A 13,181-nucleotide genomic window follows, 5' to 3' on the forward strand; every position below is an offset into this window, starting at 1 on the left:
GAGGCAGCACAGGGAAATGCAGGATTGGACTTTAGAGCAGCTGAGAAAATGGCCATGTCCAACTCATCATTTTTCCAAGCACTGAAAATTACTTTTCCATCTCCAAACTCTGCTTTCACTTTATTAACTTTTGATTAGTGGTCATTCTTTGTCCTGCTGAGCTTAAAGTAGGAGCTGAATGAGGAACAGGTTTCTTCTCTGCCATGTCTGTGCTGCCAAGGTGCAGCCAACTGGAAGGGTCATAAGGAAACCACAATTCAGATGTTCTCCTCCCAAAATGGGTTCTTCTGTCCGTGGGCCAATACTGTGATCAGAAGAGCAGTGGTGCCTGCTGGTGTGCTCAACCTCATGTGTTCACTCTTGCTAGAGAGAAATATGGATCCTGGTATTTACAGATATTTTTAAAGTTTTAAATATCCTTATTTTCAACAGAGTTTCGTGCTTGGTGCCAGGGAACACTGAGTTTTTCTGTAATATGTGTTGCATTTTGCTGCTGCTCAGGAGGGGGAAGGCTCTCTGGAGCTTGGAAAGAAGCAATGAAAGGAATGATGCTGTTGATGTTGCCTGAGTTTGTGCTGGTGCACACTCCTGTGCCACCAAGGCGCCTCTCCGCAGAGTGGATAGACATAAGGCAGCTGGGAAATAGAAACGTGCTGTGGAGGGCACCAGCAATCTCATGAGGGTTGGTTAAATAATAAAGTATTTGCTAATAAAAGAAAATTTTTTCCATGCTATTTCCAGGGGTAATAAGCAGAGGAAGTGGAGAGAATAGATTCTGCTGTTGCATGCTTGTGCATGATCAGGCCACCAAATTCAAAACACATGAGTTTTGAAAAAGTCCACAACTTCAGCCTTATAAAATGGGTTCCTTTCCCTGATTCTTGCCTGTGATCAGATAATGACCTTCGTAAGCAAAACAACCCCAGCTGTATTTCATAATGGGAATATACTTCTGTACATTGTAATGAGCTGTTAACAGGGAACAGTATCGTGTGAAAATCTGCACGTTTCCCATGATGCTGCCCTGATTCAAAAGCCACACATAAATTACTTGGTATTGCAGATTTCAAGGTCAGGATTGGTCACATAAGATCTAGTTTTTCACCCCCAAAACCCAATGTTTTTAGCAGGCTGGAATTTAAAATAGAAAAAGCTGATCAGTTGGGAATCTCAAGAGTTGTGGGAAGTACCTTGGTACCTGTGTCAGGTACTTGAAAGTGTGTGGCTGGAGTGACGAAAGGGAAAATAACACCTTTGCTCCTCCAAAACTCCTCCTTACGAAGCTCCTGAAGGAAGGCATCCTGAGCTTTGCAAGCAGTCGTGAGCTGCTGAAATTCACTGAGTTTTGGGGGGTTTGTAGCAGAGCCAGGAGCTGGTTTTCTCTGCTAGGATGAGTTCCCAGGGTTCCCCTCCTGATGCCAAGCAGCACACAGACACATGGCTGGGGCTCCAGAGTAATTTCTGCACTGAGGCACTTTTTCTGCTGGATGTGAATACTTGATTATTAAGCATATATTACAATTCTGAATATTATTTTAGCTGTAAGTTTAGTCTCCATCCTCTCCAGCTTTTTAGGTTTGATCATATTCCAGAGGCTTACTAAAAACATGCAAAGAATTTCAGCGAAACTCTGGAACACTTTTTGTTAAATTCTTTCAGTCATGCAAGCTAAATTAAATGACAGCTCTGTCCACCAAAAGATTACAAATATCAATCAGACTTCTCCCCTAAACTCATGAAGGAATTAAATGTTTTTCTAAAAGTCTTCTATTCCCCTTAATAATCTCTTTGGCTGTTCTCTTTACTTTACATATTTTTGAAGTGTGTTGAAAGGGATGATTTCTGCCCTAAAGGAGCACAGTGCTTGTAGCTTGCTGACAGTATTTAATCTGAATTTGTGGGCACAATTTTGGGTATTGCTCAAATTGATATTTGCAATACTGCGGGCTTATTTCCAAAAGGAGAAAACAGCTATTAAACTGCAGTCCAAGAAACATGATGCTGAGCTCTTTCCAGAGATGGGAGATTAATGATAAAAAAGTATGTTGCAGCTCCGACTGTTTATGTTAAAATTGGAAAAATAGGACCAGGTGGGCTCAGTGGGCTGGTGGGATGGGGAGCTCTGAGTAAAGTGGTTGTAAAGAATGAGGAGTTAAAAAGATTTCAGCATACAGTGGCCTGTCCAAGACAAGCTGAGTCATTACCCCGCGCCGCTGCATCTGTTTTTGTCTGGTCACTGTGCAGTTATGAGCAATTGTGTAAATCATGCTGGGATGCCCTGGGGAGCTGTCTTAGCAGGAAGGCTCGGCACACCGTTCCCATCTGCCTTGTGCTGGAAGCTGTAGGGAGACCACAAGACAAGCCAAACAGCAAAGACGTACATGAAAAGCAGATGTGACTGCCCGGTGTCCCTCGGAGTCCCTCCTGCCCTCGCTCTGGCACTGCCCACCCTACCCATCCAGAGGGTCTGCTTTGAAAGGGATGAACTTGGAAATAAAACTGGTGGGCACCTGATCCATTAGAACTTGTAGTGAGGAGCAGAGGGAGTTTGTGGCCGTGGTGGTTGTGTGGATGGGGGAGGAAAGCCCTGCAGCCCCCTCGGAGGTGTGTGGATGTGTGTGCCTGGCCTCCCACAAAGAGTGCTCCCCTTTACATCAGTGTATTTTTGCCATTATGGTTTAACAGAGAAGAGCAGATATGACAGTAAACTCTTACAGCTGGGTGAGTGGTGATTGAGTTAAACCTATCTCACTATTACATACTACTTTAGTGATCACCAGGCTGTGTATTTTCCTGCCTCTTACCATGGGCTTTAAACCACAGGACATGAATAAACTGTAATGTTAGGGTACAGTCAGCTCTGCTTGCTATTTAAGGATGGGGAATCTATGTTCAGTACACCAAATATAATTTCATAAAGCATGCAAACCATCAGGGAGGTTGTGGAGTGGTTGATGAGTGGGACTAGGGCTGCTGCTCTGGATGAAGATGAGACATCCAACAGCATTCCTGGGTCTGGATGTTCCATTGGAGTGGAGTGGGATTTCCACCCCATGCCTGGTCTCCTGCTAACTCTTCCAGTAGGTTTTGTGTCGTGGGCTCTATTACCCCACAGGCAGCAGCAAAATTTAATTGATCCTCTCTATAGTTATCAGCAGCTGGGGAGGGCGTGCCTGAGGATGGAGCTTTTCTCCTGGCAAAGGAAGGAGCAGTGTGGCAAAGGGATGTCACGTTCACTTGATCCCAAGTTGGGGCCCACGTGATGTTTCTCAGAAAGTTCCTGTTTTATTGTGGCTACAAAGGCATAGAAATTAAGCTGCTAATTTATGGCGTGCCAAGGAAAGAAGTAGTACTACAAGAAATGCTCAGTTATTTTCATGTTTGAAAACACACAATTGAAAAATCCTGATTTTTCCCCTTGCCCCCCCACTGAGCTTATTAAATCTGAAAATATCCCAAAGCTTAATTCTCCCTGCCAGAAAGTTCCTCTGCTCTTTTGGGTAAGTCATGAAAGTTGTGCTGCCTGGGCTGCGCAGTGGGGTCCTGTCTGGCTTGTTCTGTTCCTGGGATGCAGGAGAGTGAAGATGCCACAGGGCAGTGAGGATCCCACAGAGGAAATGAGGATCCCACAGGGGAATGAGGATCCCACAGGGCAGTGATGATCCCACAGGGCAATGAGGATCCTGCTGCTGAACAGTCGTGAGCCCTTCCAGCAGGATGGGCTGTGGTTTTGGCAGTGGTGCACTGGGTTTGAACTGGTGTGGGTGCTAATCAGCTGCTGTGCGTGGCAGACCCTCATTCCACCCCAGCTGAGGACTGCTGTTAGCTGAGGGCTTTGTTTGGAGGAGCAAAGTACAAGTGATGGTGTAAAGGCTTGGCTGGCTGGCACATTTGGTGCCTGGGTGGGATCTCCCCTGTGCTACCCCCAGCACTGCACTTGCCTTTTTGTTTGTTATTTTTTGGTGGTTGCACCATATTCTGGGAGAAGCTTGTAAATGTCTAAACAAAGTAAAATTCCTGAAAAGTGAACTTAACCAGCCTGAGCCAAAGCCTGTTGGAGGCCATGAAAGCACATCCCCTGAGTTTTGAGGAGATAAGCTGCATTTCGCTGCCTGCCATGGATGTGGGACTCGGCCAGCATGGTTCTCACACCAGGCAGACTTTGGCACATGCCAGGGAGAGCTCTGCTGCAGCTGGGGATCCCAAAGGGGTCTCACATGGAGCCATTTGTTTTTCATTACGTTATGCTCCTCTAATATAAACACTGAAGTATGTGGACATTGCTGTGGACAGGGCGAGCCAGATGCCAAAGGCATTCCTCCAAGGCTGTATAAACTTCAGGAGATAAATATTTTAGAAACTGTTTTCTAAGGCTAGCATAATAGTTTAAAAATATAACCTAGATTCCAGATATTAAAAAATGCCTTGCAAGGCATGCATATTGCTGCAAGAGATGGAACTAACCAAACCCCTGAAGCATGTGGAAAGCTCCCATTTTGCAATATCTTCTCTGTTACTTTATCCTTCTATTTTTTTTTCTTAGCGCTGAGATTAAATTCAAGAAGCTTTTAACAGCAGAGTGGCAGTGATAGAAATTTTCAGCATATATTAACTAGCTGACTCACACTTTTTCAAAGGGGATCTGGGTTTATGATGGAGTAGCTGGCTGCTTTCAGCAACAGCAAAATCAGGAAAGTCAGCGAAGAGAGGAAGCTGATAGTTTATAATGTGTGTAATCCCTCTGTGTGCTGTGATGGGAGTGTGGGGAGCTCCCACCCATGTTTGGAAAGTGATCCTGACCCCGTGCTCAGGGGAGGCATTCAAGTCCTGTCTCAGGGGTCTGCAAACTCTCACTGTTATTTAGGATCCAGCTTTAAAACATCCTTTAAAAGATGCTTTCATCGTGTCACTTGGCTACCCCAGAAGTTTTCACTAGCATCCTCTGTGCTTCAAGAGTGAGAAATGAGATTTTTTAGGTTATGTTTGTGGGGTCCATACCGACCTGAGAGATCTGCCATTTCCTTTCATGTGTTACATCTAAAATGGGAGAGTCCCTGAAAGCAGTGAGATTCCCTGAACAGAGGCTCTTCTTTGTGCTGTTTTTTCCCCTGTCTGGCCTACCTTTGGACATGTGTTTTGTAGCTGACCCCAGAACTTTGGTGACACTGGGGTCTTGCAGGGCTCATGTGATTCTGGCTGGGCAGGAGCCCAGAATGACTCAATGTGGTTTTGCCTCCTCCTTTTGTTTGTTGCACTGAAGTTTTTTTGTGCAGCTTTGTCCATGAATGAGCCCGAGCTCCTCAGTGCTTTGGCACAAGGAGTGCTGGGGTCTTGTCCCACTGTCCTGGCTCCGCTGACTCTTGTCCCCCTGTCACCTGCTCCCCCAGCGAGTGAGGATGAAGCAGCAGGAGGGTGGAGGGAGGCAGTGAGTGACAGTGCCCCTCTTGTCTTTCAGCTGCTCAGAGGGATGACTTTGTCCCGCCGAAAAGCTCCGGGAAAAGCCGCAGAGGAGGAGGAGGAGAGCGGAGACTGCGACGATGAAGATGAGTGCGGCAGAGGCTCTGGGGACGGCGAGCTGCGAGTGAGGAACCAGCTCCGCTTCTTAGCAGGTGATGGGCACGGGGCACTGCCACAGCTGCCCCGCTGTGGGGTCCGGGTTTTGGTGGTGGTGTGGGGAGCTGCTGCCTGGGCTCTGCTCAGGCACCCCCAGTGCCACAGCCCAGAGCTGCAGACACCCAGGATTGTGCTGGCCGCGGTGCCGCTCGAGGCAGCAGCTGGAAAAGAAATGCCTCTGCTTTTCCAGGCTGGTACTGTAGGGGTGTACTGAGGGCAGCCCACTGGAGAGGATTTGAGGCAAGTTGAAAATCTGATGTAGGTCCCAGGGTCACCCTCTTCTCTCCTTCCCACTGCTGCCTGCAATTCTGAGATTCAAGATGAGCTTCTCGTCTTCCTGGAGGGCACCAGAAAATCAGGAAGGCTTGTTTGACTGCAGCAAATGATGGCTATTTCTGATGTAGGGTTTAGAAACCCCCAAAGATTTTTTGCAGATACCTCAGACTCATTTTGCAGAAGTGATTTAGGTACTTGGAAGCCTAAAAATTGCTTTGCTCGCCAGTGACGTGTGAGTCATGTCCTTGGTTCCTCTGAAAACAGCCCTGAGGCACTCCTGGTGTTATTAATGAGGCAGCCCCTGGTCACCCATTGGGAGGAGAAAGCAAAGGACCAGCTGTGACTTGGGCAGTCCCAAATGCTGCTGGTGTGGGCCTTCTCCTAGGCCCGCTGACCACTCTGTGGAGCTCAGCAGCATCATCAAGCCCAGGCTGCTGGAGGCTGTGTCCAGCAGGGATGAGCAGTGCTGGATGTTGCTCTGTGGGCTGGAGGCTTGGCCCAGTTGATGCTGGTTCCAGTGCTACACGGTGCTCTTTGAGAGACCAGACAACTGAACCTGGATAAAATCAGCTTTGCAGCTTTGAAGTTTAAAAGGCAAATTTGGGCTCCTAAACGAAGCACAGATGTTTATAAATTCCCTCCCATTGGTCTGGGATAATTAAAATATCCTTAATGAAGTGAGAGTTGAAATATTAAATGCCAGTCTCATATCAAAGATTATTGACACATTATGTAAAATGCATAAAATACATATATTCAGATATTAAGTAAGGGAAAGAAAAGACTTCTCAAGTCCTCCACTCTAAGTCTGAAAGAGAAACATAGAATTTTGAGAGGGATAAAACACACTTAATTTCATCCAAGAACTAAATAACAAAGTTTATGTTAAAGAAATGCAGGTGATTCACAGTGTCCTGTGCTGAGAGCAGAGATACGTGTTTCATTTTCCACGATCTTTGTGTCACACCTTGATGTTATTTTTAATGTGTTTCTAATTTCCTCTTAAAGCCTTCCCCACACTATCATCAGTGATCTCTGGAGTCGGATATATGATCCTTTCTGCCTTAGCCTGCCTCTCTGGGCTAGTTTAATCACTGTATTCATCTCCCTGGTAACTTGCCCCTCTTGTCACTGTGCTACAGGAGCATGCAGCAGGACAGGAGGACTTGTCCTGTTTGCTGCTGCCTTTGCTATGGGATGGGTAAATATTAACTTTAAAGCAGTTGTGTCTCTGGGGCATGGGGTTCCTGGCAGGTAAAATCTTTCAGGTTGCTCAGAGTGTGAAGTTTGTCCCAGAGGGTTTTAAGGCACTGACTGAGCTCAGAGAGCATGAGCTGTGCTGTCAGGGGGACTTTCTTCCTTGCTTGCCCATGCCATATGCTCTTTTTCTGTTTTGCTTTGGAGCAGAGAGGTGAAGCTGATATGACAGTGACAGAATCCTGTTTGGCTGGTATTGGATATAAGCTGTGACTCTGTTCAAGTTTTATGTTGGAAACCGGCCCAGGAAAAGTTGCTGATGGTGTGGAAATACTAATTTTCAACATTTTTGAGAATGATATTTCTTTTTACTTTGAAAGTGTATTTTTCAATTAATTTTTTCCATCATATCACATGTATATAGCAAGAAATAAAAGGGACCAGAAACCATTCCACATTCCCCCCCAACTTCCACAAATTCTAAATTTTAGGGTAGCACGCCGATTGGAAATGATGCCAGGCTTTGAAATCTGGAAATAGTTTACAAAATGAACTTTTATGTTTAATGTGGGTTTATCTCCCTCCTTCCCAAGGTGGTTACCCTGTAATAGAGGCAGAAGGGACTGGGAGTGGCTGGGGTTGTGTTACCCTGCTTTCATCCCCTGCTGCACGCTCTGCAATGTTAAGGCAGGATGGCAGGCTGTGTTGCAGGGCAGTGGTCAAACCCAAACCTCCATCTGAGCACCTTTGAGTCCTGCTGCTGACCCTGCAGGCAGGGGGCACAGTTTGGGGCTTTTCCCTCCTTTTCTCAGGTGCTTTGTTCAGCTTGAGCAAATTGGCAGGGGAGAACTCCTCCCTTCCAAAGGGTTTCCCGAGCCTTGCAGATGGAGTTGGTGATGCCTTGAGGATGAGGAGAGGTGAGTGTCTTGGGCTGGCACCGATTTTGGCTGTTGGTTGAGTGAAAACATGGCCAGATTTTGTCACCTCTGAGGCCTTTGCATCTCTCTGAGCCAGTGGGATTTTCTCCTGCTCCCTGGTGTGGGTGCCACTGGTCCTGCCAGCTAACTGCAAACATCTGCTGAGCACTGGCCTCACCAAGATGTCCCCTCAGAAGGTCTTGAAAATAAGGAGATAAAAAAAGAGCAAAAGAGGTGGGGGGAAAAAGTCAGTCTAAAATACAGACTAGTTTTGATTTATTGCCTGTTGTATAAAATGTAACCTTTGTTTCCTATTTATAATGAGCCTGTAGTAACTGGACAGTCAACCTAAACTTTAATGATTTAAACATACTTGTAAACTGTCAAGTCAAAAGTTTGTGAGTGACTATAAACATATGTTGGTGAGCCCTATATGCTAATAAATTCATTATTATGTTGCCCCAGTGGGAAACACGGAGATGGCAGGCTTTTTTTCATGATAGGTCTTTTATTGTTTGTCACATCTGCAACACATTAAGGGTTTTGAAGGCAGATGATGTTTACAATAAGGGGGAGGACTGAAAACCTCCCAGCTCAGAGAAGAGTGCATCCTGTTTGTCAATGGAGTACCCATGGAGCCGGCACCCTGGCCATGCAGCTCTAAAAATAGAGCTCTGTTCATACACACACATATATTTATGCCACTCCAATGGCAAAGCATGTCTGCAGATGAATTATAGTATTTCCCCCCAAATTATGAGTCAGTGCAAATGTCTTCCAGGCTGTGTGATGCAGACATGTGCTCTCAGCCTGCTGGGATCAGCATCCTGCACCAACCAGGCACCCAGAGGGAAAGGAGCCCAGGCTGGTTGGTGCTTTGCTGATGTCCTGCCAGCCACTAATTAGCTCACCTTGGGTGTGCTCAGTCTAGATGCCACGTAGAACCAAAGAGGAGCCTGAAATTAAAATATGGATGCTGGACAGGCTCCTGTGCCAGGTGTGGGCTTTATTAAATGCTGGGGGAGAGGAGGTGCAGGCGTTTTGGAGGCTTTGCAAAGGTGGTTTGGTGCAGCTCACCTGTGCCCCTGGGCTTCTCACAAGCTTTGCTGGGAGGAAAATATCTGTTTTAGTAGCTGAAGCACACAGAGAACATTCTGAACAATCCAGCAACTTGGGGAAGGGGTTGGGAGTTTGAGGGGAAGATTTACTCTTCCAAAATATCTGTGTTAGGCAGCAACAAAAGTTGTCTTGGGAACAGATGGATTTGGCAGAATTAAGTAGAAATAGTTTGTCCTGGGAAGGGAAGTTGGCCTCATCCCATGAGATATGTAAGGATAGATGTGTGCAATAAAAATATATAAAGATGGCTCTGGAAGTTTGTGTGTGTAAAACAGCTCCCCTGCCTGGCTGCTCCTGCTGCAGTAACCTGCAGTGAGTTTTGCTCTCAGCTGTCCCTTGGCTATTTCTCAGCCCCCAATGAAGCCCCAAGTTTTCTGTACCCTGCCCATTTTCTGCCAGACCCTTTGTGGGTTTCCAGCAGTTCATGCCATGCCTAGGTGCTTTTTGAAAAGTCAGCACAGTCTCCCCCTTGACCTGCCCAGATCTGTAACTCTAGTGACTTCTAGTTTGCTTTGCCACTGATTTATCCTCTTGGCAGGGTTTTTTTCCTGAGTGCTCTTGTATCAAATTGCAGGGCTTGAATATTGCCTCTGAGCTGGCCAAGTGGCGTGTTCTCCCAGGTGTACAGGCTGTTTGTTGGTAGCCCCTTTTTCCATGTTACAAAGGTGTAGTTGCTTCCAAATGGGAATTTGGGATATACGTCACAGGGCAGGGGAGGTCTCTGTGTGTGAGGGCACAGGGTGGGACCCCTGTGTTTTCTGTCCTGCACCATGTTTTTGAGAGCTGCTCTGAAACCCTGTGAGTTGCATCTTTCATCCTGTTCTGCTTTCAAACAGCTCCCAAAGCCCAGAAAAGCATTCCGTGTCTTAGGGGTCTCAGTGCTGAGATGTTCCTGCAGCTCAGCAGGACCTTCCTGCCCCTGTCCTCTCCTGGGTTCATTTCAGGAGGGTGCCATCAATCCCAGCTGCCTCCCTGAGCTGCTCATTTTGGGGGTCTGACACTCCCAGGGGGTTTCCCTGTCCAGGTGGTGGCTGTGAATGGCAGAGGGGGAGGCCAGACAGGGCCACTTTGGGTGCTGCCCTCCTGGTTTCTGCTGCTCATTTCTGTGGGAAAAGTTCCTCAGCAATGAGCATTTGTGCTGGAAAAGGGGATGCTCCCAGCCTGGGAATAGCAACCAGAGTCTGCCCAGGCTCACTCCATGTGTGTGCTGGGAGACAGATGAACACCAGTTAAAATATTTACGAGATCGTGCATTCCCATCCTTTATGGGAATAAAGAGCAGTGATCCCTGCCCTGCCAATGCCTCCAGGGTGCCCCTATCCCAGCACCTGTATCTGCTGCTGCTGCTCTGCTCCTTTTACTGCTCACCCCTCTGCTGAGCCAGGCATTCTCAAACACCCAAATGACTTCTAAAATACTCCTTCCACAGGTGGGAGATGTCCCCATCCGTGTGGGTTTTGCTGACAGTGCAGGGCCATGTGGCTGTTGTCCCATCCTGAGGAACAGCCTGCAGCCTTGGATGGTCCTACTGACAAATATCCTCTGTGCAGTACCAATATCCAGTATTTCCTGTGTGTGCTCCAGCAGGGCTGGCCTGTGCTTGGCTCAGCCACTGGGTTCGATTGACACAGCATCCTTCCCATGGGGATTCTATCTGCTAAAAGCTACCATTTTAGTAGCAGAAAATTACTTTTTTTAAACCTTTTTTTTCTCCAAAGAGAGTTCTGTTGAATGCTTGACTGAAGGAAGGATAGCAGAAACATGCTGTTTTACAAGACACTCATCCTGTCCCAGGGTGAAAAAATGACAAGGCCAAATGTCAGCTAGATTATCCTGATGGAATAGCTGGAATTGTACTGACTAAAACAGTGCAATAGTCTGGTTGTTGCTGTTCTATTTCAAATGCTTATGTTTATTGAGTTTTTCTTTTAATGAAGGTCTGGTTGAAAGTCAAGAATTCATCATCATTGTCTAAATAAAACCTAAAAGATGGAGAGGGAGTCACATGTAGCAGTTGACTGACCCTCTAATTGAGTGGCAAGTTCATTAATTTACTTCTGACGTCAGCAAAAAATGATTTTTTTTTATTGACAGGCTGAGAAAATTATTGGTGGTGTTTGGAGAAGGACTTGTTCATAGCATCCTTCAGCTGGCTGTGCTGCTGTGGCTCTTGCAGGCCTCCCACTGTACACAGTGTGTACATTTTGAAGGGTTCTTGTGACCCCTGTGCCCTGAGTTCCTCCAAAGAAACACTAATTCCATAACTGAAGAACTAGAAAGTCATCTGTCAGAATTTGTGCTTTGAGAAAAGCTACATATATGCAAAAGCCATCCATGGAAGCAGAAAGTAAATCCACTGGGCATATTAATCCCATGGTTCTATTCTATCTTTTTTGTTTGTTTCAATTTCACTTCATTTTCAGAATGTTTTTTAACTTTTTCACTGTTGTGCTTATAGATCCCAGTCCCTCTGAGCAATTTGTATTTTTAGGACTTCCTCTGCCTCAGTCCGTTCTGACCCAAAGCAAAGAATTATGCACCATTTTTTAAAAAGCTGAATCAGAGGAGGGGATATTCATAAATCACATGATGCATCACATTCCCAGTGTGAGCTGGTCTAAATCCTTCTTTTGGAAGGCCTGGCTGGTCTGTGGGCTCAGTGTGGGGTGACTGGGTGAGGCTGAAGGGCTGGAAACTCACTAAAGGTCAGATGAGATGGTGCCTCTGCCGTAACACACAAAAATGTGCCAAGGCCTGTGGGAATGTGGGACTGCTCATCACTCCCAGATGTTTATAATGCCAGGCTGCTGGCAAAAGGCTCACCCTCTAGTTAGGCTGCAAGTTTGAATAACAGTTTGTACTATGCCAGGGTGTCTAAGGAGATGCTTTTCAACAGTGTAATTTGGGAGCTAATGTTTCTCTAAATTGTTACTGAGTGCAGCATCTTACATGACTGAACACCTCAAAACAATTTCAAGTATGCAAAAATGTGCCCAGTTGCAATAGTGATGGCCATATTTATCCTTAGAGGATGATTAATCTGTTTTTTTGTGGCTGAAAACACATGAATTCTGATGAAGTTGGGAAACACAATTCCTGACTTGGACACAGCCTTGCTTTTTGGTTTGGTGGTTTTTGTTGGTTTTGTTTTTTTTTTCTTTTCTTTTTGCTGTTTTTCCTTGTGGAGAGGCAAAATAATTTAACTGGTTTTCTTTTTAAGGGACAACAATAAAGGTATATTTCAGACAGAAGCAGATCAGGTGCTACTTGCTAAAGGCCCAACAAGATAACCTTACACAGATAGTCAGGGCACTGTATCTGCACATTTTGTTGTACAAAGAGAGGTTTGTCTGCAAGCCTGATAACAATATAACATGTTGATTGACTTTTCACATAGGAGAGGGTGTCCCTTTCATGAGTGGCTTGGCTTTTGCTAATGCCTTACTGCAGGTAAGCTGATAAGAGAGATTATGGGATGTAATAAATGAGGCTGTTGGGCACAGCCCTGCTGAGTGTTGAGGGAGAGGGCTCTGGCCCTGGAGTGTGTCCCAGCTGTCCTGGCTGACGTGTGTGCCCAGCACTCAGCTGTCAGACATCACAGATGTCCTGTGGCACAGGGCTGGGCCATCCCTCTCCTGCCCCTGCCTGCTGCAGCTCCTGTTCCCAGAAAATGTGCTCAAGGCCAGCGTGGATGGGGGTCTGAGCAGCCTGCTCCAGTGGAAGGCCTCTGGCTGTGGCAAGTGTGGTGGAACTAGGTCATCTTTAAGGTCCCTTTCAATGACACAAGAAGATAAGTTCACAGAACCAAGGTCCATCAGGGAATATAAAACTCGTCTGCCCAAAAAGTGTCTTGGGGAAATAGAGCTGTGCCAATGAACACTGGGCCAGGTGGCCCTGTCTCATTGGAAGTGCATAGGAGCAGGCCCTGCTCTCCCAGCTGTGGCTGCTGCTCTGCTGTCCATCCTCTTGCCCTGAACATATCCAGGAGAGCAGATGATGGGTCAGTGGATCATGGAAACCCTCACTGGAAACATTTTGGGTACAACTCTCAGAGCAGTT

The 13,181-nt window shown here is 46.4% G+C and overlaps 1 protein-coding gene across 4 annotated transcripts in view; it reads left to right on the forward strand.

Moving 5' to 3' along the window:
* The window catches only part of GPC3 (glypican 3), a 138,838-nt gene that overhangs the window by 107,979 nt on the left and 17,678 nt on the right, over positions 1 to 13,181 (forward strand). For 3 of the 4 annotated variants that reach the window (XM_064426649.1, XM_064426651.1, XM_064426652.1), the window contains exons 7-8: positions 5,456 to 5,609; positions 7,899 to 8,003. In XM_064426649.1, coding sequence (XP_064282719.1) covers positions 5,456 to 5,609; positions 7,899 to 8,003 — 259 coding nt within the window. The remainder of the gene's footprint in view (positions 1 to 5,455; positions 5,610 to 7,898; positions 8,004 to 13,181) is intronic. The other variant, XM_064426650.1, reaches the window with a different exon arrangement.

Source organism: Passer domesticus, chromosome 7 (assembly GCF_036417665.1).
Source record: "Passer domesticus isolate bPasDom1 chromosome 7, bPasDom1.hap1, whole genome shotgun sequence".
Classification (NCBI taxonomy): Eukaryota; Metazoa; Chordata; class Aves; order Passeriformes; family Passeridae; genus Passer; species Passer domesticus.